Below are 22586 nucleotides of genomic sequence, written 5' to 3'. Positions count from 1 at the left end.
TTGACGTTTATTACTACAAAATCAACTAACAAATAATCGAGAATCTATCTCTATCTCTACTCTAACAAAACTCTTACGAGGCACGTATTTTCATACGCCTTACTTACATTCTTCCATTGCTATTTTCACTGATAGTACGCGTGCATGACAGTGGCTTCTCATGCGTAGACGATTACATCTGCCTCCATCCATTCCTATAAACATCTTCATCTTGCAAATTGCACTTGCCTAAGTCATTGAGCCGAGTCCACGCTTGGAACAGTGTTGATTTCTTTAAATGTAGGGTTTTCATTGATGATACACTCGAAGATGATTCTACATGAAAGAACAAATCGAAAATAAAAAATAAAATGCGATAAAAATAAAGCAATACAGAAAATGTATTTTAACAATTTTAGTGAACATAATAAACTTCCAAGTTCAGAAATATATTTAGCAACTTTATCGTACCATTTGGTCCAAATAAAATGCTACAAGCTATCCTCTCAGAAACCAATGAAGATATCGACACGTTTTTTTTTTTTAATTAAATGACTTGTCTACTGAACTGTGCGGTTTATTGTACCCAGGAAAATTCAATCGTAATCGACATTAATTTTTGTCTCTAATTTCTGAAAACCGTGTCTTAGGAACACGTCTGCGGAGTCAAGGATGTACCTTGCTCCTGGGGGCGCGCGATCAACGTTGCAAACCGGTACGTGTACGTCAGTCAACCGGACAAGGATCGAGTGCTCGTTATCAGCAAGATACAAATGGTTATAGTCGACGTAAGTAAATTGTGCTTGTTATTCGTTACGATCGAGTAGTGCAGAAAAATCAACCATGATCTACCATAATTTGCATAGGTGATACCCACCGATAAGAATCCCGTACAACTCTGGTACGTGGTCGCCCTCGATCAAGTGTGGGTATTGAATTGGAGAAACGAGAAGAACATCGGTGTGAAAACGGTACAAGTGATCGAGGACGCCGGTCAGAAGAAGAAACACCAAGCTATACGGCCGGAACCTATCGACGCCCAGTTCGATATAATCGAGAATATTTACATACCCGAACCACAGGTATGTCTTTCAATTATTGCACGTTAATTTAACTATTGTCACGAATCACTATACGGCTGTTCGATCTATTTAGGACATCGAGCACCCGTTCAAGTACGGTTACGTGAGTCACACGAACCAACGTAGCATGTACAAGCTCGACCTGAAGAACATGAAATACACGCGTATTGCCGATTTGAGTTCTTACAATTGTGTTCCAAAGAACGTCCAATTCTCGGTTCTTTGTGAGTAACCTCTTAGACATTGACGGATGAAGATCGACTATTATTATTAGAGGTTAATTCATTTGTGTTCCAGACGGTTTCGTGATACTCGAATGCCAGGAACCAGTCACTAATCGTCCAACGGGTCAAGTATTGTTGGACTATCTCACCGACACCGTTCTCGTTCATAAACCGAAACTGTTCGGACGGCCAACGATATCACCCGACTCTAGACACCTCGTCACGTTGGACAAGCAAGACACTGGCGTGACTCTCGTCGTACAGGAGATATCACGTAATTTGAACTCACTTTCTTACATTACGATCGACACAACGGTTGTTTATGACGATCGATGAATTCCATTTTTACTTCAGCCGAGGGGTTGAAATTTGCGTTCGACGTGAAGACAACATTGAACATCAGCGACATTGCACTCTATCCGTCGCAGACGACGCATGGTTACGACATTTACGCGTCATCTATCGACAAAGAGGACATCCTATTCCTCGATCTCTCCACCGGTAAGATACGAACATTGTTGACCCTCCGATAGAGCACTCTATTGTCACAGACGAGGTATACGAGCAGACCTTTCACCCAATGTATTTGTTCGGGACTCTAGAGCCCCATTACGAATTTCATAATTACCAACAGGTTACACAAATAAACACAAGAGGAACGTGACCCAGAAAATGGAATTACAGAAACATTCCTGGCCACACATATTTTCGGTAAAAGAATTTTTTTTCTCGAAAGTGCGTAGAATTTCGGGGATATGTCTATTAAGAAAAAATGATTGTAATTGACCCCTGCAACCGAAAATAATTTTTCCAGAACGATTTGAAAATTCTTTAATTTTGTCGAAAAATTTCACACCTCGAATTTTTTTCTCAAAAGTGGGTAGGATTTCGAGAGTATGTCTATTAACCAAAAATGGTTGTAATTGACCCCTGCAAACGAAAATAATTTTTCCAGAACGATTTGAAAATTCTTTAATTTTGTCGAAAAATCTTGTTTCACGCCCTATAGAAAAGTGGTCTAATACATTTTTATAGGTACCTGTGAGCTTTAGTTCGGAAAAAAGTTTTATTGAAATATATTCACTATTGTAGGTGTTATGGTCGTTTGAATATTGCGTTTTTTAATTCGTTCCAGTCAACTCGCATGTATTTACGCACACACTACAGCTGTCTGCCCATAAATACTAATTCGGTGAATAGTTTTTTCAACTGACCGCCATCTATGAGAAGAGGACGCTAAAATCATCTCCGAATTTTCAGATCGGCATGGCAGTCACATTGGATCACGAAAGTCCATTAGGTGAAATGTCTACTCGTACACCTCGTCTGTAATGGAACATTCTATTGTTTCGTTAGAATTGCGACAAACTTTAACGTGTCCGACGACTCTCGGTTTTAAATGGCCGCTGAATCGTTTGAGCTGAATTCGTCTGAAATATTTTCATTATCATTTACAGGTAAAGTGGAAATGATAACTGGCGTAGGGAAAGCCACACCGCCAAATTTCACCAGATGGGGAAACCCGAACAGACCAATCGTACAAAGCGGTGTATTCGGTAAATACATGGTCAGTCCTTCGAACGACGCGCTTTTCATTCTAAACGGAGAAACTCGAACAATAAATTGCGAGATCGGTGGCCTGGTACACCCTGGGGCAGTGGTATGGTTTACAGTGTCTTTACATTAACAATCGAAATTTTTAACAACGATATACAGAACGTCTAGATAGATAATACTAGCAAAGCACTGGAAAAGCGGTGACAACGAACAAACACCGTGCGTCGCCATATTGTTTGATCGAGAAGATAGAATAAACGGTTTTCTGTTGTTTAGATTAGAAGAGGAAACGGTTGAAAGAAATTTTGAGAAATATATTCTAACACCATTATTCGTGGTTATCGTTAAACCATTTGAAAATTTTCCGAGCACCGCTCTTCAATAATTATGGCGTATTTTTCACACCATCGAGCGAAAGACTTTGATCGTTATAAACGCGAACATCTGTCACGGAACATTACCAATAAGACTTTTTAATGTACATACATACCAAAGATCGTCTTTTACATAAATTTAATGTATCTAATCGTTACCCTATCGGTGGCCTTAGTTTCCCCTCAATTTTGCATATCCTCCATCTTTGTATCTATATATTTCTCCTTTTTCGGATAAATTTTCGATGGCTATAAACAGTACAACTAATTTCCCAGACAACGATCCAGGATGATATTCGTCATATCGTATCCGACACGAACTGTAAATATAAAAACACGGTTTCGCTGATACTTGAGAAACTTGGGGAACCGAATGTTTTTATTTACGACAAAGTTGAAATCCTTTTTAAACGATGTCGGGTGTCAATAATATATTGTAGCCAATCATTGATCCGTGAATTGTATATGCTAGCTAATTAAATAATTAGGAATCGAATAGTCATGAACTTACAAAATCTGAGTGAACAGAAAAAAAAATATAGTACAGTATAGTAACCTCAAATCGAGGGAAGTTGTTTCAACCGAGAAATTGAACCATTCGTCGTTTCGCGGCAATAACAATTTTTACAATAAAACGTTCGAACACGTACGTATGACGATATTATAATACAATTATCGAACCACAAACAGCACACTGACATCGGGTATGATGATTATGTATTATAACGCATGCGTGTTTCATCTGTGTGTGTGCGTGTGAATATATATATATATAACAATTAAAATGAATACCTTGTAACAAAATTACAACAAAACTAATTTAATAAATAATCTGCAAATACAACGTTCATTTTTGCTACACAATGTACATGCAGATTACAAATATATATGTTAGCAGTCTTGTATCCGTTCGGGTAAAAAGGAAACGATGATATAGTGAATGGTTACAATCTGTCGTTAAACGGGCATATTTTTAAGTGTCTTCTAGTCGTAACGTTCACCTTTTATTCGCTAATAAATTACGTCTGTTCAAAATCCTGGAGTCTACGTTTAATCACCTACTGTACAAATTCGACGTACATTTACGCTCTATAATCCGGTATAAATACGCTCAGTCCTTTCCAATTATTATACTAATGTACCGCGCACAGGCTCTGCTTTCACATTAAATAACACTGACGGCACGGCAATCGCAAGAAAAATATCCTCCGACCGAATTGTAAACGATCATCGGAGAAACGCACAGCCTACGGGCTAATGATAGTCGACAGTCAGCGGATTCACAGATTTATATCGCACACAACGTTGCACTCTCTGGAGGATGCTCGTAAGTGGAATTTTAAAACAGCGAGAAGTTAGAAAATGGAAGGAGGGGGAAAAGACACGAAGGAGACAGACCACGAGCGGATCACCAGGAAAAATAGATAACGAATTGTGTAAGCAGTTTTCCGTTCAATACGACGTAGTCCGATCAACACGTAAATGAAACACTTAGTCAACCTCTCCTTCAACTTCCAATACCCTTTTCTTATCCCCACCCTTTTTATCTCACTGGCACTTCTCCAGGTTCGCCAGGTTCTTCGATTCACCACTGGTTATATATTGCACGGTTTTAAATTGGCCCCTTGTCGACTATAAAAAAGTATATAAGCGTTGCTAAAATCTTCGTCCTGAGGTTTTTGCCTGCTCGTGATTTCATCATTGTAATAATACCATACATCGGTTCGAGGATTTTTCGCATACGCCGTGTAATGTCCAGCCGATACTCCTACGGTACCATTAAAAATATAAGAACTTATATACAGGACTCATATATAGCTCCTGCAAATGAACAAGCGACACGTACCTCCAAAGTGACATACGCAAGCATACAGGTCGTACAAGTGTCGGCCTACGCTTAAACCAACCAAAGGGAATGTGACTTTATCGTCCAACTTCATGCTAGCGCACTCGTAAAACACAAATCTATAATAGACATTATAGAAAGAAAAACAATTATTGATTTCATACAAACGCGTAAAGTGCAAGTCTTATGTTACCATATAAATAATAAACATACCGTTTCAAGTATACTATGAGGAACTTAGGGTATCTGTGAACCGTAAGTGTTTTCGTTGCGCACTGATTTCGTTCGCACTTCGGGCAAAACCAAGGATTGTGTTCGTCTAACGTTTCGCTGAAATATACATGAATTATAAGTAAAAACAATAATCACATAAATGATATCTTCAAAACAAAGGGCTACTGCTATTATTAAAAGTAAGATCTACCTTTGACTAAATGCTTGAAGACAGTCGTACAAAGACAAAGGAAGATGGGGCCTCTGTTTGCTTACACTGACATGGTCAACAGGAGGTGATATCTTAGGAACGTGTTCCGTGTAACGCACAGCCAACGTATCGCCATTTTGAAGGACTACCATCCCAGTTTCCGGCACACTACAACCCGTACAGTGTGCGGTATAGATACAACGAGAACAATGGTGTCCCTGTAAGAAATATTTTTTTATTCGTTAACTTCTCTTGTTTCTACGATTGGTCCAACTATTCGGTAATACATCAACGAACATAATAATAATGCTCTAACCTGGCCTGTAACAAAATGAAGCGTGTAACTTCTTTCTTGCGGCACGTTTCTCCTAACGATATCGTACAAGTCTTTAGCGTTCACTCTTGAAGGTAATCTCACTAAATGCGGATAACCGAAAAGCTTCGTCCCTTTACGGTTGTTTGTAGTTTCGTTTGTCGTGTCGTGCCGTAAAACCAACGGTACGTTTAAGATCCTAACTGCCGGCCTTGGCCGTCCCGTTTGATCTATTTTAATGAAGGATGATGCGGTCATGTACGTTGAACACACTGGACACATTTGAGGTTCCGTTTGATTCTTGAAGTAATCCTATAATCAATACACCAATAATGTACAATGCATAATACACATTATTGTCATTTGCGCTACATGAAATTCGGTGTATAAATTAATTAGAAATTTTATCAGTTCAAAGTTGATCTTTTTAAGTTACATTTATACAGGGTGCACGGCCACACCTGGGAAAAATTTTAATGGGAGATTCTGAAGGCCAAAATAAGACGAAAATCAAGAATACTAATTTGTTGACGAAGGATTCGTTAAAAAGTTATTAACGTTTAAAGTTCCGCCCGTACTGAATTTTTTTCTAGAAAGTGGTTAGGATTTCGAGGGTAGATCTATTCACCAAAAATTATTGTAACTGACCCCCGCAATTGAAAATAATTTTTTCAGAATCATTTGAAATTTTTTAGTAACTTTTTAATGAAGCCTCAGTCAAGAAATTGATATTCTTGGTTTTCATTTTATCTTGGCCTCTAGAATCTCCCATTAAGATTTTTCCCAGGGGTGGCCAAACACCCTGTATAAGATCCTATCGACTTCTAATCGTATCTAAAAGTTTGCTAGGTAACATCTTACTGGTGTTCCATTAGCAGGCCCCTTCACGTCGTTTAATCACTAACCACTGTCGTTACTGATAAGAAACATGTATAATTTTGAAAAAAGCTGGTCTTGAGTACATAGTACCCTCAGTACACGGCAGCCTCAGATTAGTCTGAATTGAGTTCCAGAACATAAGCAGTCTGGCTTGCGGATTGTACTCAAATAGCGAATCATACGGGTTTCCATCTTCCCGTTCCCAAGCACCTCAGCTTCAAACGAAGCTTCCCCGGCTAATTGGTAACGCAAAGCTGTTTCTGGTTCCCGCACGTATCCTTATGATACCGTCCGGCTAGAACGTACGTGGATTTAATCTCAGACCTTCCCGGGGTGAAATAGTGGTAACCGTGTACCTTGGCTGGTGCACCCCTACCGCTAGATTGAAGCTGCCGTTTTCATCATCGGGTTTCGACAAAAAATATCTTTTTTATTTACTATTTAACAACGCACAGGATGATTCTGTCGCCAGCGGATTCGAAAGCATTGCTACGAAAAGTTACCCTGTATAAACGGTAGAAGAAAACTCACCTCAATGCAGGTATCACACATAGCGAAGTTACAGCTCTTCTCGCTGTGTCTCTTCAAATCGCCGTCCAATTCCTCGAGGCAAATCGTACATGGAACTTCCTCCCCCGTAACTGTACACTTCTGACAGGTATCAGCATCCATCACACGATCTCCGCCACCGTCTGGCACTGAAGTGTACGCGTCAGGAGGTTCCGTGAGTTCAAAGGCGTATATAGATCGATTCGTATCATTGATGTGTCTCAAGAGTATATTGTCATCCTTAAATTTAAAACCTTGATGTACAATCCAACAGTGACATTTCCATCTAGTGCGATAAGCTACGGCAAGCAAGGTACGTAAGTCTCGATACCTACGGTGCAAGGGTAAAATAATATAGTCGAGGAGTTGTGACCAAAGACAGGCCATTAACAAGGGAATGGACAACAAGAGACAAATTCAAAAGTAGAAAGGGAAATGCAAAGAATGAGAAATTGAGTCTGTACGATGGACTGTAGCCTCGTAACTAAGTCTTTGCGCTACGAGAGTGTTCTTCCATAATGTATTTTTTTTCTTGGAGGGCAGTATCAACGATTACCGAGACTACTCGATAAACCGCTTTCTTCACCCTCCGTTATTGTCCTGTCATGAAAATTAAAACCCGCGCACCATGTTTGCATAAAATCGAAGAAAATTGAACTTCATTCCTATCAAAAGTAAAATATCTTCAATATTCAACACGAACACACACAAAGAGAATATTATTAAATTGACAATAAAATTAAGTATACTATAAACTACGTATCTATCGAGTGATTTTTGTACCCAGATTATTCTGCTATATTGTAGATTTGTATTGACAACAATACAAGGCCACATCGTGTTTAACAACCGAACAGAAGTTTCTTAAAATATGTACACATACACATGATATATATAAATTGATAATAAAAATATATTGAAAACACATACACTTTTGATAACCTCGACTATCGCAAGTACAATGGGGATTAAATTTGATATGCTTACCAGAATTTTTGATATATGATTCTCTAAAACTTCAGCAAGCGCGATATTAGTTACTGCAATGTATTCCTTATCAAGCGTTTTTAATAGTTCCTCCTTCAATTTCCCAATGCGCGATTGCTTGTTTAATGAAACAACACACTTTACAGGTTGATCGCCATTTGCGGGAACATACGTAACATTCAATTGTCTTTCCATTGCATGGGGCAGTGGCACTGATAAATACATAAAAGGCTCATACGTGACAGACACGTGCTTACATACTGCACAAACTACCTGCAATAGAAAAGGAAACATGAAAACCAATGTTGTTCCTAATTTCTATCGTACGTTACCGATCAAAAATTTGACGATTAATGTGTATCAGCAGAATGAGACTTGCCTCTGATGCTTCTCAAAGAAAGAAGGTATAGCTACTGAATTTTAGTGTAGGAAACATTTTACGGTAAATACCAACTGTTTTAGGCATTACTCCAACGTACAGTTTCCATACCATATAAAATATTTGATAAGATACTGTCAAATTTACCTTGCTTTTAAACTGTCCCTGGAAGGTATCAACGATGATACTTCTGTTAGACCTTAAGTGTTTTGCCCAATGCTTGTCCGCCTCGATCTCGTCCTGTGTCGCTATAGCACCATTTCCGTAACTTTGGGAAACCCGTGTGCATTGAGTACTAATACTTCCAAGACCATCCCGTTTATGATTCTTCTCTTGATCGTCGAGTCTCATACGTTTTACATTACACTTTTCTAAACCATTGTCATACTCTATGTCGGAACCGCTTGACGCGTAATCTACGCCACAATTGACTTTTTGAACATTAATTTCTTTTATTCTTTTAACACTGACGCTTTTATTGTCGAAATCGTGATTCTCCATTAAATTTGAGTTATCCAATGGCATTCTACGGAGATTTTCTTTTGGAAACTTTTGGGAATCATAATGAATCTCATTGTTACATTCCTGTTGAGTTACTAAAAAATTCGCATTGCTGGTTTTCGCTTCTTTATGAATATCGTATAGTCCATGATATTTGGGAACATTTTTCGAAAGTTCGATCAACGTGTCCAGTCTTAACGAAGGTGTAACGTCATTTTCTTTTTCGCCAACTTTATTATGAATAAAAGTGTTTGATTTTGCTTCGACAGTTTCATCGGAATCGAGCGTTTCCTCATCGTCGTCGCCATCGTTTAAAGGTGATCCACGGGGTGAATTTGCAATACTATCTAATTCGCCTATTGGCGAATCTAAATCTGAGAAGTAACATTAAGATTAAATAATCTTCTATGACAACTTCCTTTGGTGATTTATAAAGTTTACAATGAATATTTCTACCTCTGGGAGAACCAGCCATCGTGACATTCGGACTATTAGGGCATTCTGGCGATGGTAAGCAATCATACATTTCCAATAAATCTGTATTACAGTTGGAATTACTAGTGGCAGTGACTGGAGACATGATTTTCCCGTTTGAATTCTCATTTGAATTAATCGAGTTGGTAGTGGTTGTAGATGATGGAGTTTGACAATTTTTTGAACACTTTGCTGTATTCATTTGTTCGTGCAACGAGTCCAATAGAAGAGCAAGAAATTCTTGACAATCGTGCTTTAAATAACAATTGTTATTATTTTTAACTATTATTTCCATATTGTACTAGCAATTAAGTAATTTTATAAAGAATGAAGTAAATTCACCTGTCTATAATCTTTAAATTGTGAATGATATGCCCCTAAAGTTTGCTTAAATTCTGTTGGCCTGAGAACACTGTATCTGCCAGACCACATTTTTCCAAGAAGTACACTAAAATGTGCCATCAGAGATCCAGGTGGTGGTAGTTTCTCTCCTCTTTGCTGCAAATCCAAAAAGTGTCGCAGGACGGGTGGGGTTGCAGTTAAACATTGCAAACCGGCAGCCATAAAACAAGTATTACCAAGATTATGAAGACCACATACACCTGCACGTAAAACTACATCCTCTAAAAATCAAAAAAATGAAATCTTTCTTACTCGATGAATTTAGAAAAGAGATTCATTTAAAAATATAATTAATCCTTTTAATTTTATATACGACGTATAAAAATATTTACACCTACCCATTGGCGAATCATCTTGAGAATCTCCACCCTCCAAAAACAAATTGTTTACAGCTGAACCACCAGGTGGTAAAAATGGACCATGCTCTATACCAATCCCACTATCACTGATAGAATCTGCAACAATATCTGTGAAATCGTTTAAACCAGGTGGTGGTGGAAGTGGAATGGCATAGTCTGATGTAGAACTATTTGCTTCAGTCCTATAATAAAATTGAATCAACAATGTAATTTATATAATTGATGTAACAGTTATTAAAAATTGCATTAATAATATTGATTGTACCATGTGTCTTCTATGCCCATATTAACTTCAGATGAAAGTAATTTATCCTCTTGAAGAGTAAGAGTATGGTCTAAGGAAGATGTTAATGGGCTGAGACCAGTAGATTCTAAAACCTCTGATATCTCTGGGACCTCAGGCAGGTGAAAAATTTCAGACGATCCAATCATTAAAATATTTTCTACTTCTGAGACATTCACCTTATTGTCCATTCAGGTAATAAAATATCAAATTTTACCTAAAATCAGTTACAATAAAAGAAAAAATCCACAAATGGTCATAAAACTATACATTGTATTCATATTTCCTTATAAATGCAAGCATATTCTCTTTATTAATTTTATTTATATCTGAACAGTTTTCTTTTTAATAACTTTTATGTTTAACCAAATAAAAGTTAAAACAAACTTATAATTTTCTCAAATAATAAGTAGAATTGTAACGTTAAAGAAAAAATACATGAAAAATCTAATGTATATACCTGAATCTCATAAATTAAAAACTTATACAATGCTATACCACAAAAATATGTACCAATAAGACATGAAAGGACTTAACAAAATTAAATTATATCTAACTTTCATTTTCCTTTATCCCATTTAAGGTATAATTGGCAAAGCTTTATCAGAGTACCTTGTATCAATACTAGAATTAACGATAAATAATGTACAAAAAAATGTGTATATAATACAGCACATCTGAAATGATTAAAGTTTAAACTTTTGCAAATTAAATTTAGATTACACAGAATTACCAAACAATACTTAAAATCGTCCTAACCTAAGATGTCGGGAATGATTACCGCGAATTCTTTGGCGTCGTATTCGTGCAAGGCAGTAAACTCCTCGAGGAACAATTATTATCGATAACTAGATTTTTTACTTTTTAAGAGTATGATTATGTTATATTGGCTAGTACATTGATCAATATGGAAGAAACTGAATTCTGTAGTCTATAAAAGTACAACTAGACCTTGCCCATTCAAATCGTGATCATCCTGTAAATGTTACAACAACTCAGATTTCGTATAAATGTTTACGTAATATTACACTATTTTGCAATTAATACAGATGAGTAAAAAAAAAACAAAAACAAAATCCACTTACTTTACAGAAAATCCACTTTCTTCTTTGTGAAATATCTATACCGCCATTGCAGTAAACGGCATGGTCAATGGATGCGCAAGAAAAGGAAGATTCGCTTGCGGCGCTTCAGGAAGTTGGCATATTTTTCCATCCGCAATATGGGTACTTCCTGCCCCACTAGGGAAATTCTATTTGCGCGCCAAAAATTTCAAAACTCGACTTCATTGTAATTTAGACTAAAAAAACAATTTTATTTGTACATATACGTGTGTATAAATCTAAAAAATATATATATATATGTATATAATAGACACAACTTTGTACACCTAGTGGCACGGATTTTCACCAAATAAGGAGAAAGTTACCAAGTCCCGTTTCCCCTTCATTTTTCATGAAACGATGCTACTTGTCGCCAGGCTAAATTTATAGAATATAAATGCAACGAATAAATTATTATTTATTAAACACATATTATTTCATTTGAATACGTTCGTGTACATATCATTTCCATAAATTAAGCAAAATATTGATATATCCCATACAGCACATATAGACAGACCACGCTATATTTGTAGTCACTTTATTCAGTATAGTGCATGCTTTTAATTATATACAAATAATGTGACAACGGTCGACAGTTTATACTTCATTTGTTTATACGAATATAAAATAAATAACCATCGTTGATCTGTCATGAGAATTTGCAGTTAATTATTGAAAATAAGAATGAAAATAAAAGCGAGAGTAATTAAACTTTGATATACATTCATTCACGAATTAATTTACATTACTCAGAAATATTAATGGAAATTACTCTTATTATTCCGTATTCGCTATGTGAAAACGCTCCAATGCAAGTTTCTACTACATTGATAATACTTATACATATATATACATACACAGATAAGTAGAATGCAGTGTAGAGATCAACCACTACAGACTTCTGTAGCACATACTACGAAACAAATTCAATCATGTCTAACGTCAGTTACGATAATCTGTCATTCATATTTACTCAATGATAAATTAAACTATTTAGTACAAATGTTTTATTAATAGTATTAAAATATGTGCTAATAAAATGGAGTAGTTTCTGTAAAAAAAATGCAACGATAGCTAATTTTTAGTATAAATAAAGTAAGGTGACGCATTTTCTACACGTGAAAAATACGATTTTTGACGGAAGCCAATCAATTTAGATAGCGATAACTGTATCTAATTTTTAAAAACTTTTATTATCGCCAATATTATTTTGCTATATTATTAATAATAATATAGAGCAGCAAGTTTCTTAATCGCATTATTGTCCCTCCACATTTTATCATTGTAATTAATAACTAACAAGTGTCGTTGACAAGTATTGCAATCATAATATTATGTAGCATAATACATAGTGTAAATGGTTTAGTAGTATTTTACCATTTATATAAATAGCCGTCACATGCCATTTGAAAAGTTTATGTGAAATATTTTAAGGGGTATACAATATTTCACCATTAAATATGTCTTCGCCTGAACAATTAACTGTTGTGCAATCAAAATTTGTTTCGGGGGAAACTGTGATAGTTGTATCCTTTTATTAAAAGTAACATTGTTTCTTTTATTTCATAATACATATATCGTAGATTTCTGTACAAAACCTTAATCATATATTAAGACAATGGAAGCATCACTGATACAGGGTTGGGTTAAAGCTGCAAGAATTATAGCACTTCTCAGTAAAGGAACAACTCAAGCATTGGTTGTTTTAATTAGTTCTAGAACACCTCCTCAAGTTTATAGCGATCTTACCATAGAAAGAGTTTTACCCATTGACCAAGATTTTAAATGTAACATAAGTAAGTTATCTTTCTAAGTTTGTAATTGACTATAGTCGATTGTGTGTAATGTAAACTTGACATTAGAATTTATTTTTTATTCAATAAATATCGTTTGTTCAAAGACACAGGTGAAAAACAACAAGACAGTTTAGATGTTTATCTTAATGTCACATCAAGAAAACTACACTTAATATTTGAAATGAGGCCTGGAGTGGGAACTAGTTCTTTGGTGTCTGAAATATTTAGAGCTGTAGAAGGTAAGTGTGTACTACTGATTGTAATGGAATTTCATATTTAACTTTAATAGAGTTATTTTTCAATAATTCCAGTATATCAGAAAACAAAAAGTTCTGCATCAGAATTCTTATGGATTCAAAAATTATCAGGGAGTACACGTAACTTGAGTACCACCAATGAAGATGTGCAAGATATTGCTGATCCTGTTAGCATGCAATTCTATATTAAAATAATTATATTTCTTTACAATGAACGACAATTGAAGTGTTCTAATTTAAAAATATCTTTTTGTAGTTGGTAGATTTAGAAAGTCCAGTTCTAGTTGTAACAAGACGTAGCATTGCTTCTGGAAAATCTCCAGTAGCTGCCAGAGAATCAGCAGTGCGATATCAAATGGCATGCAAGGAAGACGATTATACATACAGTAAAACATTTCAGTCAGTCCTTTTTCTGTATAAATTTAATTTATTTTAATATTTTTCATCTACTGAAATCAATTTATTATAGTATATTTGTTGGTACGTGGAATGTAAATGGTCAACCACCAAATGGTATTAAATTGCACGAGTGGTTAAGTTATGACAAAACACCACCAGATGTATATGCAATAGGATTTCAAGAATTAGATTTAACTAAGGAAGCATTTCTTTTTAATGATACTCCAAGAGAAGAAGAATGGAGGTACTGAAATTCAATATTGTTTTTATTATATATATAATAATAGTGGTATATATAAAACATTATTTTCATAGACAAGTTGTAGCAAAATCTCTTCACCCAGATGGTGTATATGAACAAGTGGCCATTGTGAGATTAGTGGGTATGATGTTGCTCATATATGCCCTAAACAGTCATGTACCATATATAAAAGACGTATCGATTGATACAGTCGGCACTGGTATTATGGGTAAAATGGTAATATATATTGTTTTTTAAAAATAGAATTAAAAAATTTGAACATTACTATATGAAAACTATTTTAGTTTATTTAATCCTAATAGGGAAACAAAGGCGGGGTAGCAGTAAGTTGTTCTATTCATAACACGTCTATCTGTTTTGTCAATGCTCACTTAGCAGCACATTGTGAAGAGTTTGAAAGACGAAATCAAGATTATTCAGATATATGTACACGATTATCTTTTTCAAAATATGTCCCACCTAAAAGTTTTAAAGATCACGAGTAAGTATTCGATTTAAATAATTTATTGAAATGTATTCCAATAGACATACTTAAAACAATGCAATTTTAAACATAGCCAAATCTACTGGTTGGGAGATTTGAATTATCGAATAACAGAAATGGACGTTACAGTTGCTAAACAACACATAGAAACGGCAAACTATGCTCCTGTTTTGGCTTTAGATCAACTTGTTCAACAGCGGCGATTAGGCCGTGTGTTGCAAGGCTTTCAAGAGGCAAAAATTACATTTAAACCAACGTATAAATACGATCCAGGCACTGATAATTGGGACTCAAGGTCAATTAAATTAATAATTATGATACTCATATTTGTATACACATTTTACTTCACGACTTATAAGAAATGAAAGTATTGTAATCGAGAAAAATCTTGAAAATAGTCTTTTGCGTTTCTGTTAATTTATCATGTACAAATATATAAATTATACAGTGAAAAGGGCAGAGCACCAGCATGGTGTGATCGTATACTATGGAAAGGGGAAGCAATCACGTCAATTGACTATAGAAGTCATTCTGAATTAAAAATTTCTGATCACAAACCAGTTAGTGCTATTTTTGATTCTCAAGTAAGTACAAACATTTCAAATCAGTAGTTTAATTATTCATTATTTAGTTCCTTACTTTATAACTGTTTTCAGATCAGAATTATTGACATGACAAAGTATCGTAAAATTCATGAAGAAGTTATGAAAAAACTTGATAAACTGGAAAACGAATTCTTACCGCAAGTAATGGTTGATACTACAGAAATCATATTTGATACATTGAAATTTCTTGAACCTAGTAGCAAAGAACTTATTATTGCTAATACTGGCCAGGTAAAAAGATATTTTTTTTAACCTAGACAAACTTTCTATAGATAATAATTACATTGTTCATAGGTACCAGTTCAGTTTGAGTTCATAAAAAAATTAGGCGACGCTAGTTACTGTAAAGATTGGTTGGATATAGAACCCTTCAAAGGTTTTATAAAACCAGGTACAGTCTAAACAGTTTTCCTTTTTTCCTAAGGTAACTACGCTATTTTAAAATGTAATATCTATTATACTTCAGGAGAAAAGTGCGACACTAGATTCGAAATATATGTTGACAAAAGATCGGCTTGTAAGTTAAATTCTGGGGAAGATAAATTATACGATATATTGATTTTACATCTTGAAGGAGGAAAGGATATATTCATAACCGTTACAGGTAGACTTAAAATTTATTCTACGTTCACGCGAAATAAAAAGTACAGATAATATGAATTAATGCTTTCAGGTACTTATGAGAGAAGTTGTTTTGGATCTTCAATAGAAGCGTTAGTTCACATTCCAATACCAATCCGAGAAATTCCTATTGGCAGATTAATGGAACTTGTATGCAAGTTATATAAAAAATGAACAAAAAAAATTAATATTTTGCAAGAAAATCAATATTAGTAAATTCTTTTATATTATAGGAAAATAATAAAAATCTTTCTCAAGATCCATATGCTGTACCGAAAGAAATATGGTTATTGGTCGACAGATTGTACAGACATGGTATAAAAACTGCAGGACTTTTTGAAACTCCAGGACTTCATAGTGAGATTATAGCCATAAGAGATTGGTTAGACAACTGGAGTCAAGATCCAATGCGTATCCTTCTCTAAAAATGAAACTTAGAAGACCGTAAATCATTTTGATTCCTTAACTTTTACAAAGCTGGTAGCGTGCATTCTGTCGCGGAAGCATTACTCTTACTTTTAGAGTCAACAGCTGAACCATTAATTCCATATAATCTGCACAGTGTATGTTTATCTGCAGCAACAAATTACTTACAGTGCAAACAGGTACATAAATCAACGAGTAAATTATTTATAGAGAAAAAAATGTTATATACATAATCGATCATTGTTTTAATCGTTTTGTAGATTGTAATGCAACTTCCAGAGATAAGAAGAACAGTTTTTCTTTACATATGTTATTTTTTAAAGGAGTTACTAAATCATACTCAAGACAATGAATTAGATGCAAAAACTTTAGGTAAGACTTTATCGCGTAGTCATTTTGTATTACAATCAACAAATTTGTATTATTCATTTTATAGCAACATTGTTTGGATCGATATTCTTAAGGGATCCACCAAGAAGTAGAGATGATCGAAATCAAAGAAGTCGTACTGTTCAAGCAACAATTGACAGAAAAAAGGCAGCATTTGTTTATCACTTTTTGGTGAATGATCAAAGTGATCAATACAGTCATTATTCGCTTTAAAAGAACCAGCGCATTAAAAGCATTTCGTTTAGCTAGAAATAGTAATTTAATTAGCAACATTAAGAAAATATTTTGTGACGTTTAATACTTCTATGATAGTACTTAACAATGACGCGAACTAAATTTTTATGTCAACATAATATATATAAATAACTTGCCAATTCAAAAACTTATTTTGAACGAATATACTGTATGCTTGTGTGAAATACTCGTGACTAGGTAATAAGAATAGGTAATCCCAAGTTACAATCTCATCTAGTCTTTACAGCCTAAAATGGCTAATTGCGTAATATGTAAATTTATTCGTAATAATTACGTTCTTTGACACATTCTAAATTAATTTTATATTAGCTTAATATTATCATCAAGTGTTTAGAATAGAAACAATAATTTTAAGTTTGCATATAAGTAATTTTAAGTTTAAACAGTGTACAACATTTATTAACATTATAATGTTATATACATGCGCAAGATCATTTAGAAAAAACTTAAATCGGGAATGTCCAAACCGAGTTCTAAAGTTCAACCCTGCCCCTTATGTCCCGTAATCACCGATTCGCTATACGATGCGTGCCTACTATGAACGTCCCTCACATTCAAGAAAAACGGGAACGCGTAACTACGTTGATTTTTTATTTCCCGACTATGACACGTAAAAGGTGAATGAATTACGTAAAGGGCTATTAACAATATTTTATTTCCAGCCACATAATATAACAAGCTATGACATTTACTTGTAAATAAAAAGGAAAAACATGAAAACAATTGGTAAATAAGATTTTGGTGATGATTAATTTTAAAGATTTCTTTAAATATTTTCGATTTCAGAAAAGAACTTAAAATAGTAAAACGGTTTTAAAAATTATAAAGCGCATAATTCATATAAAAAAATACTAAATTAGGAATGGAAGAAGGGACTAATGAACATCTGGCAATTTTAATATTATGTATGAAAAGAAACATTAAATGAAAATTACTCTTGTCATGGAGTGTGCAAAACATAGGTAAAGAATTACAAAAAAGACAAAAAAAAACTTGTCTTTAATGTTTATCTTTCCTGATGAACAAGTGCAGATCTATTTACAAAACGAAGTGAAACACACGATAGCATATTAAATGACAAATAATTAAGAAAATTTAAAAATTGAAACCTTTTTGATTCGATTCAGTTGGTTTGAATTCCAACTGACCATCAGTTGTTGTAGGTGCTACCGTTGCTTCTTCAGTATCCTGTGAATAATAGTTTTATATGAATATTATTTTTTAAGAGTAATAAAGGACTTTTGCTTCTGGTTTAAGACAAGAACGCGTAAGGTTCGCGAAACAGGGACTTATTGAACAGTTTTATTAATAGTCGAATAATAAATTTTCGGAAAATTGCTTACCCCATCCGAGAAGAAAGTATCGATCATTGCAACGGCTTTTTGATACACTTGTTCTACTTCATGATGTTGAAGAACCTCCAGTTTGTCTAAACCTCCAACTTCTTCTATCATGATAGCTACACGTTCCACTTCTCCCATTTTTTCTGCTGCATTCAAAATATTAATCAAGCCGTCAAGGACAACAACCACAGTTTTCCAATCTTTGACTTCTAGCAAGTTACAGAATGGCACTAGCACTCCCAACTGTACTAGTTGAGCTAATTGTTGTACAGATCCACCAGATGTTAAATTAGTCACAGCCCATGCTGCTTCTTTTTGAGATTTAAAATCTCCCTGTATAATAAAATACAAAATTATTTAAAAATAAAATCACATTTACTACGAAACACAATTTACTTACAGACTGTAGAACATGTATCAAGGGTGAAAATAATCCAGCATTTATAACATGTTGAATTTGATCTATGTTACCAGCAGTGATGTTGCTAATAGTCCATGCTGCTTCTTTAACAATATTAACACGATGATGTTGCAATAATAGCCCTAAATGTTGTAAACCGCCTGCCGATATTATTGCATCTGTCTGCATATCATTGCCTGTAACTATATTTCCAACTGCACGAAGTGCTGGTGTCAGAACTGTTACTTCAGTTGAAGCAAGTAAATCCACAAGTTTTGGAATAACTCCAGATTCTACAACTGCTTGTATTTTATCATTGGAACCATCGGTAAGGTATGATAGTGCCCAGCAAGCATCAGCTGTAATGTTAAAATGTTAAATTATTTTAAAGTCTGACACATGCTTTAAAAATGTTTCTTTCATTTAGAAGTACAGTGTGCTCTAAAAATACAGTAATGAATACAATTAACTCACCAAGTATAACTTTATCAGTATAACTAAGCAAACGGTTTAACACTGGAAGAGCAGTTCGTACAATTTCAAACGGAGGTGGAGGATTTTTATTACGGCACAAATTTGATAATGTCCATACAATGTTACGCGTGAATGACACCTATATCAATAATGAATTTTAGTAATGAACCTACATTAAAATAAATGCACATTATACGTACAGAAGTGTCAGGTTTGATTAATTCTAACAAAAGGGGCATAGCATCATTTCCAAGAACAAAATCACGAGCTATTGGTCCATCTCCAGCTATATTTCCAAGTGCCCACACTGCTTGTTCAGCAACATTAGGTGATACAGACTTAAGCAATGCAACTAATTTTGGTATAGCGCCATGTTTAATAACAACATAAGTTTGGTCTTGTGTGCCGGAAGCTACATTCGTGAGTGCCCATGCTGCTTCAAATTGCAGTGCAGCACTACAAACATTTTATGATAATAATAAATAATTCGCGAATTTAAGTAAGAGTAAAATAAATTTACTATGTTGTTTATACTTGTGATGACAATCTAAGAATTGAACGCAGCGGGGGACAATTCCACGTCGTATCATAATATCTATCGGTGGATTCTTTTCTCTGCTCAACATTTTTCTACATGCTTGTGTCGCTTGTAGTTGAATTATTTCATCTGAAGATTTCATCCCAGTAACAATTTCATCTATAGATGTAGAAACAGGTGAAAGATTAGTTTCACCCGTTGGGCTTTGTGGCTCTTTGCCTATGGTGAGATTACGACGTTTTAATAATTGTTCATCTTTCCTAGCTTTTCGCAATTCAACTGATATTTCGCTTCTTCTTCTACGTGCCTCCTGTAATAGTAAATTATATAATATTACATAACATATAATATAAACAAAAAATACATTCATATGTACTACTTCTATTTAACATAAATAGAAGAATAGAATAAAACAATATTAAATAAGCTTTTATATTTCAATTATTTTACAGAGTTAACTTACTTCATGTTTGTAATTAAATTTAAAATTAGCCTTGCGGTTATGGTTATCAGCTTCTGGTGCAGGCATCTTTTCAAAAAATTAAGCAAAATGAGTATGTACCTTTATCTGTAAAAAAACGAACGATACTTATACGCTAATGTATAAAAATTACTGTATGAAAATTAACTAAATTATACGATGTTATATAATTAAAGAAGGTACAAATAAGTTGGGTATATTCCTAGCAAACGGCCCGTTCAACGATCGGAGTGAGTTATACGTCGTTCGATTCGTTTAATTCAGTACATTATTGATATGCATTTTATTAGCTGCGGAAATTCGTTATTTTTTTATAAACTTGTCGTAATATTACAGTAAAAAAGTAAGGTTAAGTATATTTTGACAGATTCACAGGTGGAAACAAGTGACTGTCGTTACTGTGTTCAAAATGCCAGGTAGTCAAATGCTAATTTGTTAAACATTTATTTAATGAAAGCACCCCGCACGGATCTTATGGAAAATGGCCCCCCATTTAAATTAGCTGAACTTTTGATATGATGTAGTTCATTATGTCTTGATAAAAAGTTCCAATGGGCCCAAGCTCGTAAATTGAACAGTTTCCAAGATACAGGGGATCAAAAGTTAATAATGGTGCACCTTATTCTAAACTACCACGTTTGAGCATATTTGAGTGTAAGAAGCACTGTTGTGACCCTGTGGGCCCTTAAATATTACCCTTTGACCCTCCTACTTAAGCCATTAGATATTTTATAAATCTTCCAAGCAAGGAAAGAATGATTTATTTAATCAGTTATTAAAAGAAATTTCATTTGTTTCAGTAGAAAATCAAAATATACCAGACTTGGATGATAATGAAATTTAACAATAAAAAAAAGTTAAACCAACGCACCGCATACAATAGTAATTTATTATATCGTCTACCCATAAACACTGTCAGAGGGGTATGGAAACATTGCTTACTGTTGCTGCATGTACTGTCTACGTATAAGTACTGTCTGAGTAGGTCTGGGTTATTTGGGGGGGGGGGAGGGTTAATTGTTGCGGCATATACTGTATACCTGACCGACTCATGCAAAGTCTATGCGTAAAAGAATGATTTTTATGCATACACGTTCTACAAATTCCCATTTGACAATGTAGCATTATCAAATTAGATCAATTATTTATAATTTGTAATATGAACATAGCAACGATAGTCACTTGTTTCTACCTGTGCACCTGCCAAAAAATGTACTTAACCTTACTTTTTTACTGTAACTTTACAAGTTTTATAAAAAAGTAATGAATTTCCGCAGATAATGAAATGCATATCAATAATGTACTGAATTAGACGAATCGAATGACGTATAACTCACCCCGATCGTTGAACGGGCCGTTTGCTAGGAATGTTCCTTCACGACAATCTAAAATATGTACATCATACAGTAAATCATATTTAAATAATACGCTATTTCAAACCTTCATCTTCTAACGGTAATTTGCAATTTTTTTGTACATAGTACGAACTGTGTTTAAAATAACTGTCAAGATAAAAAATTCCACTAACCGTAGATATACCAATAAATATTAGAACAGAACAGAAAATAGAACGTAGAATTATCACACACTTTATGAACTGATCGCGACCCGCGCGTCAAACGTATAATGGCTGGTTAAGAAGTTTCTTTGTACTTAGAACCTGTTACTGCTGATCGGAGGACGAAAAAGAAATTATTGTTTATCTACGTCCAATTAGAACCTCCATCTTTGTATGACGAAATAACGTATTGAATTATGATTGGTGATGAAAATAGCGACATTACGTGATTGGTCGTTTAACATTCAACGTTCAGATTTTAAATCTAAGTACACTACATAAATAGTCGAAACATTGTTAATTATCTTTCAGAATTTCAATATACTGTATTATAGTGATATCAAACAATTCAGTTATAATTTTTCTGATATTGTAGTTATTGTATATATTGACATTTCAAACAGCAAATTTGTATTTTATTCATTTTATTGCTTAAATATGTAGTTATTTTTAACGTAAACTTAACACTACAAAAATGAAAATGAAGTTTTTACGAATAGGCATTTCTTATTGAAAGAAATAATATTAACAATTTGTTAACATTGACATTATCATGACTCATTGTTCCTGATATTCTAC

The 22586-nt window shown here is 34.3% G+C and overlaps 4 protein-coding genes across 8 annotated transcripts in view; 2 read left to right on the top strand and 2 right to left on the bottom strand.

The window, feature by feature from the left end:
* LOC122395563 (follistatin-related protein 5-like) overlaps positions 1-3967 on the top strand; it is a 121725-nt gene extending 117758 nt beyond the window's left edge. Inside the window, exons 12-17 of the mRNA XM_043393237.1 lie at positions 630-767; positions 846-1061; positions 1135-1285; positions 1359-1559; positions 1640-1786; positions 2743-3967. Of these exons, the coding sequence (XP_043249172.1) occupies positions 630-767; positions 846-1061; positions 1135-1285; positions 1359-1559; positions 1640-1786; positions 2743-2972 (1083 nt within the window). The 3' untranslated portion in view covers positions 2973-3967. The remainder of the gene's footprint in view (positions 1-629; positions 768-845; positions 1062-1134; positions 1286-1358; positions 1560-1639; positions 1787-2742) is intronic.
* Positions 3968-3973: 6 nt separating this feature from the next.
* Positions 3974-11767, bottom strand: LOC122395562 (ubiquitin carboxyl-terminal hydrolase 6-like). 3 transcript variants are annotated; one of them, XM_043393233.1, is made up of 14 exons: positions 11698-11767; positions 11372-11588; positions 10595-10829; positions 10309-10511; positions 9911-10191; positions 9551-9821; positions 8741-9468; positions 8215-8487; positions 7210-7467; positions 5803-6111; positions 5487-5704; positions 5276-5392; positions 5063-5181; positions 3974-4984 (listed from the first exon to the last, which is right to left on the bottom strand). In XM_043393233.1, the coding sequence occupies exons 3-14, from the start codon at positions 10801-10803 to the stop codon at positions 4812-4814; spliced, it is 3159 nt and encodes a 1052-aa protein (XP_043249168.1). In that variant the 5' UTR covers positions 10804-10829; positions 11372-11588; positions 11698-11767; the 3' UTR covers positions 3974-4811. The 3 variants fall into 3 exon arrangements, with proteins under 3 accessions (XP_043249168.1, XP_043249170.1, XP_043249171.1); XM_043393235.1 differs by lacking the exon at positions 11372-11588 and having other exon boundaries at positions 11698-11766; XM_043393236.1 differs by lacking the exons at positions 10309-10511; positions 10595-10829; positions 11372-11588; positions 11698-11767 and having other exon boundaries at positions 9911-10066; positions 10147-10186.
* An 884-nt stretch (positions 11768-12651) lies between these two features.
* LOC122395711 (type II inositol 1,4,5-trisphosphate 5-phosphatase) lies at positions 12652-17901 on the top strand. 3 transcript variants are annotated; one of them, XM_043393507.1, is made up of 18 exons: positions 12652-13244; positions 13334-13514; positions 13625-13753; positions 13826-13938; positions 14028-14170; positions 14241-14414; positions 14486-14648; positions 14735-14913; positions 14990-15211; positions 15365-15500; positions 15573-15752; positions 15816-15912; positions 15988-16125; positions 16195-16292; positions 16376-16553; positions 16620-16747; positions 16829-16940; positions 17005-17901. In XM_043393507.1, the coding sequence occupies exons 1-18, from the start codon at positions 13179-13181 to the stop codon at positions 17169-17171; spliced, it is 2604 nt and encodes an 867-aa protein (XP_043249442.1). In that variant the 5' UTR covers positions 12652-13178; the 3' UTR covers positions 17172-17901. The 3 variants fall into 3 exon arrangements, 2 of the variants coding, with proteins under 2 accessions (XP_043249442.1, XP_043249440.1); XM_043393505.1 differs by having other exon boundaries at positions 13619-13753; XR_006258993.1 differs by lacking the exon at positions 17005-17901 and having other exon boundaries at positions 13619-13753; positions 16627-16747; positions 16829-16915.
* A 185-nt stretch (positions 17902-18086) lies between these two features.
* Positions 18087-22124, bottom strand: LOC122395712 (importin subunit alpha). Its single transcript, XM_043393508.1, has 8 exons — positions 21978-22124; positions 20432-20536; positions 19965-20278; positions 19631-19886; positions 19431-19569; positions 18957-19315; positions 18557-18889; positions 18087-18401 (listed from the first exon to the last, which is right to left on the bottom strand). Exons 2-8 carry the CDS (start codon positions 20495-20497, stop codon positions 18309-18311), a joined length of 1560 nt encoding a protein of 519 aa, XP_043249443.1. The 5' UTR covers positions 20498-20536; positions 21978-22124; the 3' UTR covers positions 18087-18308.
* Between the last annotated feature and the right edge of the window lie 462 nt (positions 22125-22586).

The sequence above is a fragment of the Colletes gigas genome, unplaced genomic scaffold, assembly GCF_013123115.1.
Source record: "Colletes gigas isolate AHSC1104 unplaced genomic scaffold, ASM1312311v1 Colletes_gigas_Sc00006, whole genome shotgun sequence".
NCBI lineage: Eukaryota > Metazoa > Arthropoda > Insecta > Hymenoptera > Colletidae > Colletes > Colletes gigas.
Note: the sequence above shows the minus strand (reverse complement) of the source record. Positions and strands in the feature narration are given on the sequence as shown.

What these genes read in the sequence shown, in the direction of transcription:
- LOC122395562 (XM_043393233.1), bottom strand. Translation starts at nt 10,803, where the DNA reads ATGGACAATAAGGTGAATGTCTCAGAAGTAGAAAATATTTTAATGATT. An exon ending in ATGGGCATAGAAGACACATG is followed by an intron (nt 10,512 to 10,594) that starts GTACAATCAATA and finishes ATTTTATTATAG; the next exon opens with GACTGAAGCAAATAGTTCTA. An exon ending in GATGGCTGGTTCTCCCAGAG is followed by an intron (nt 9,469 to 9,550) that starts GTAGAAATATTC and finishes GTTACTTCTCAG; the next exon opens with ATTTAGATTCGCCAATAGGC.
- LOC122395711 (XM_043393505.1), top strand. Translation starts at nt 13,179, where the DNA reads ATGTCTTCGCCTGAACAATTAACTGTTGTGCAATCAAAATTTGTTTCG. An exon ending in AGATTTTAAATGTAACATAA is followed by an intron (nt 13,515 to 13,618) that starts GTAAGTTATCTT and finishes GTTTGTTCAAAG; the next exon opens with ACACAGGTGAAAAACAACAA. An exon ending in AAAAGTTTTAAAGATCACGA is followed by an intron (nt 14,914 to 14,989) that starts GTAAGTATTCGA and finishes TTTTAAACATAG; the next exon opens with CCAAATCTACTGGTTGGGAG.
- LOC122395712 (XM_043393508.1), bottom strand. Translation starts at nt 20,497, where the DNA reads ATGCCTGCACCAGAAGCTGATAACCATAACCGCAAGGCTAATTTTAAA. An exon ending in TAATCAAACCTGACACTTCT is followed by an intron (nt 19,570 to 19,630) that starts GTACGTATAATG and finishes TTATTGATATAG; the next exon opens with GTGTCATTCACGCGTAACAT. An exon ending in ATACTTTCTTCTCGGATGGG is followed by an intron (nt 18,402 to 18,556) that starts GTAAGCAATTTT and finishes TATTATTCACAG; the next exon opens with GATACTGAAGAAGCAACGGT.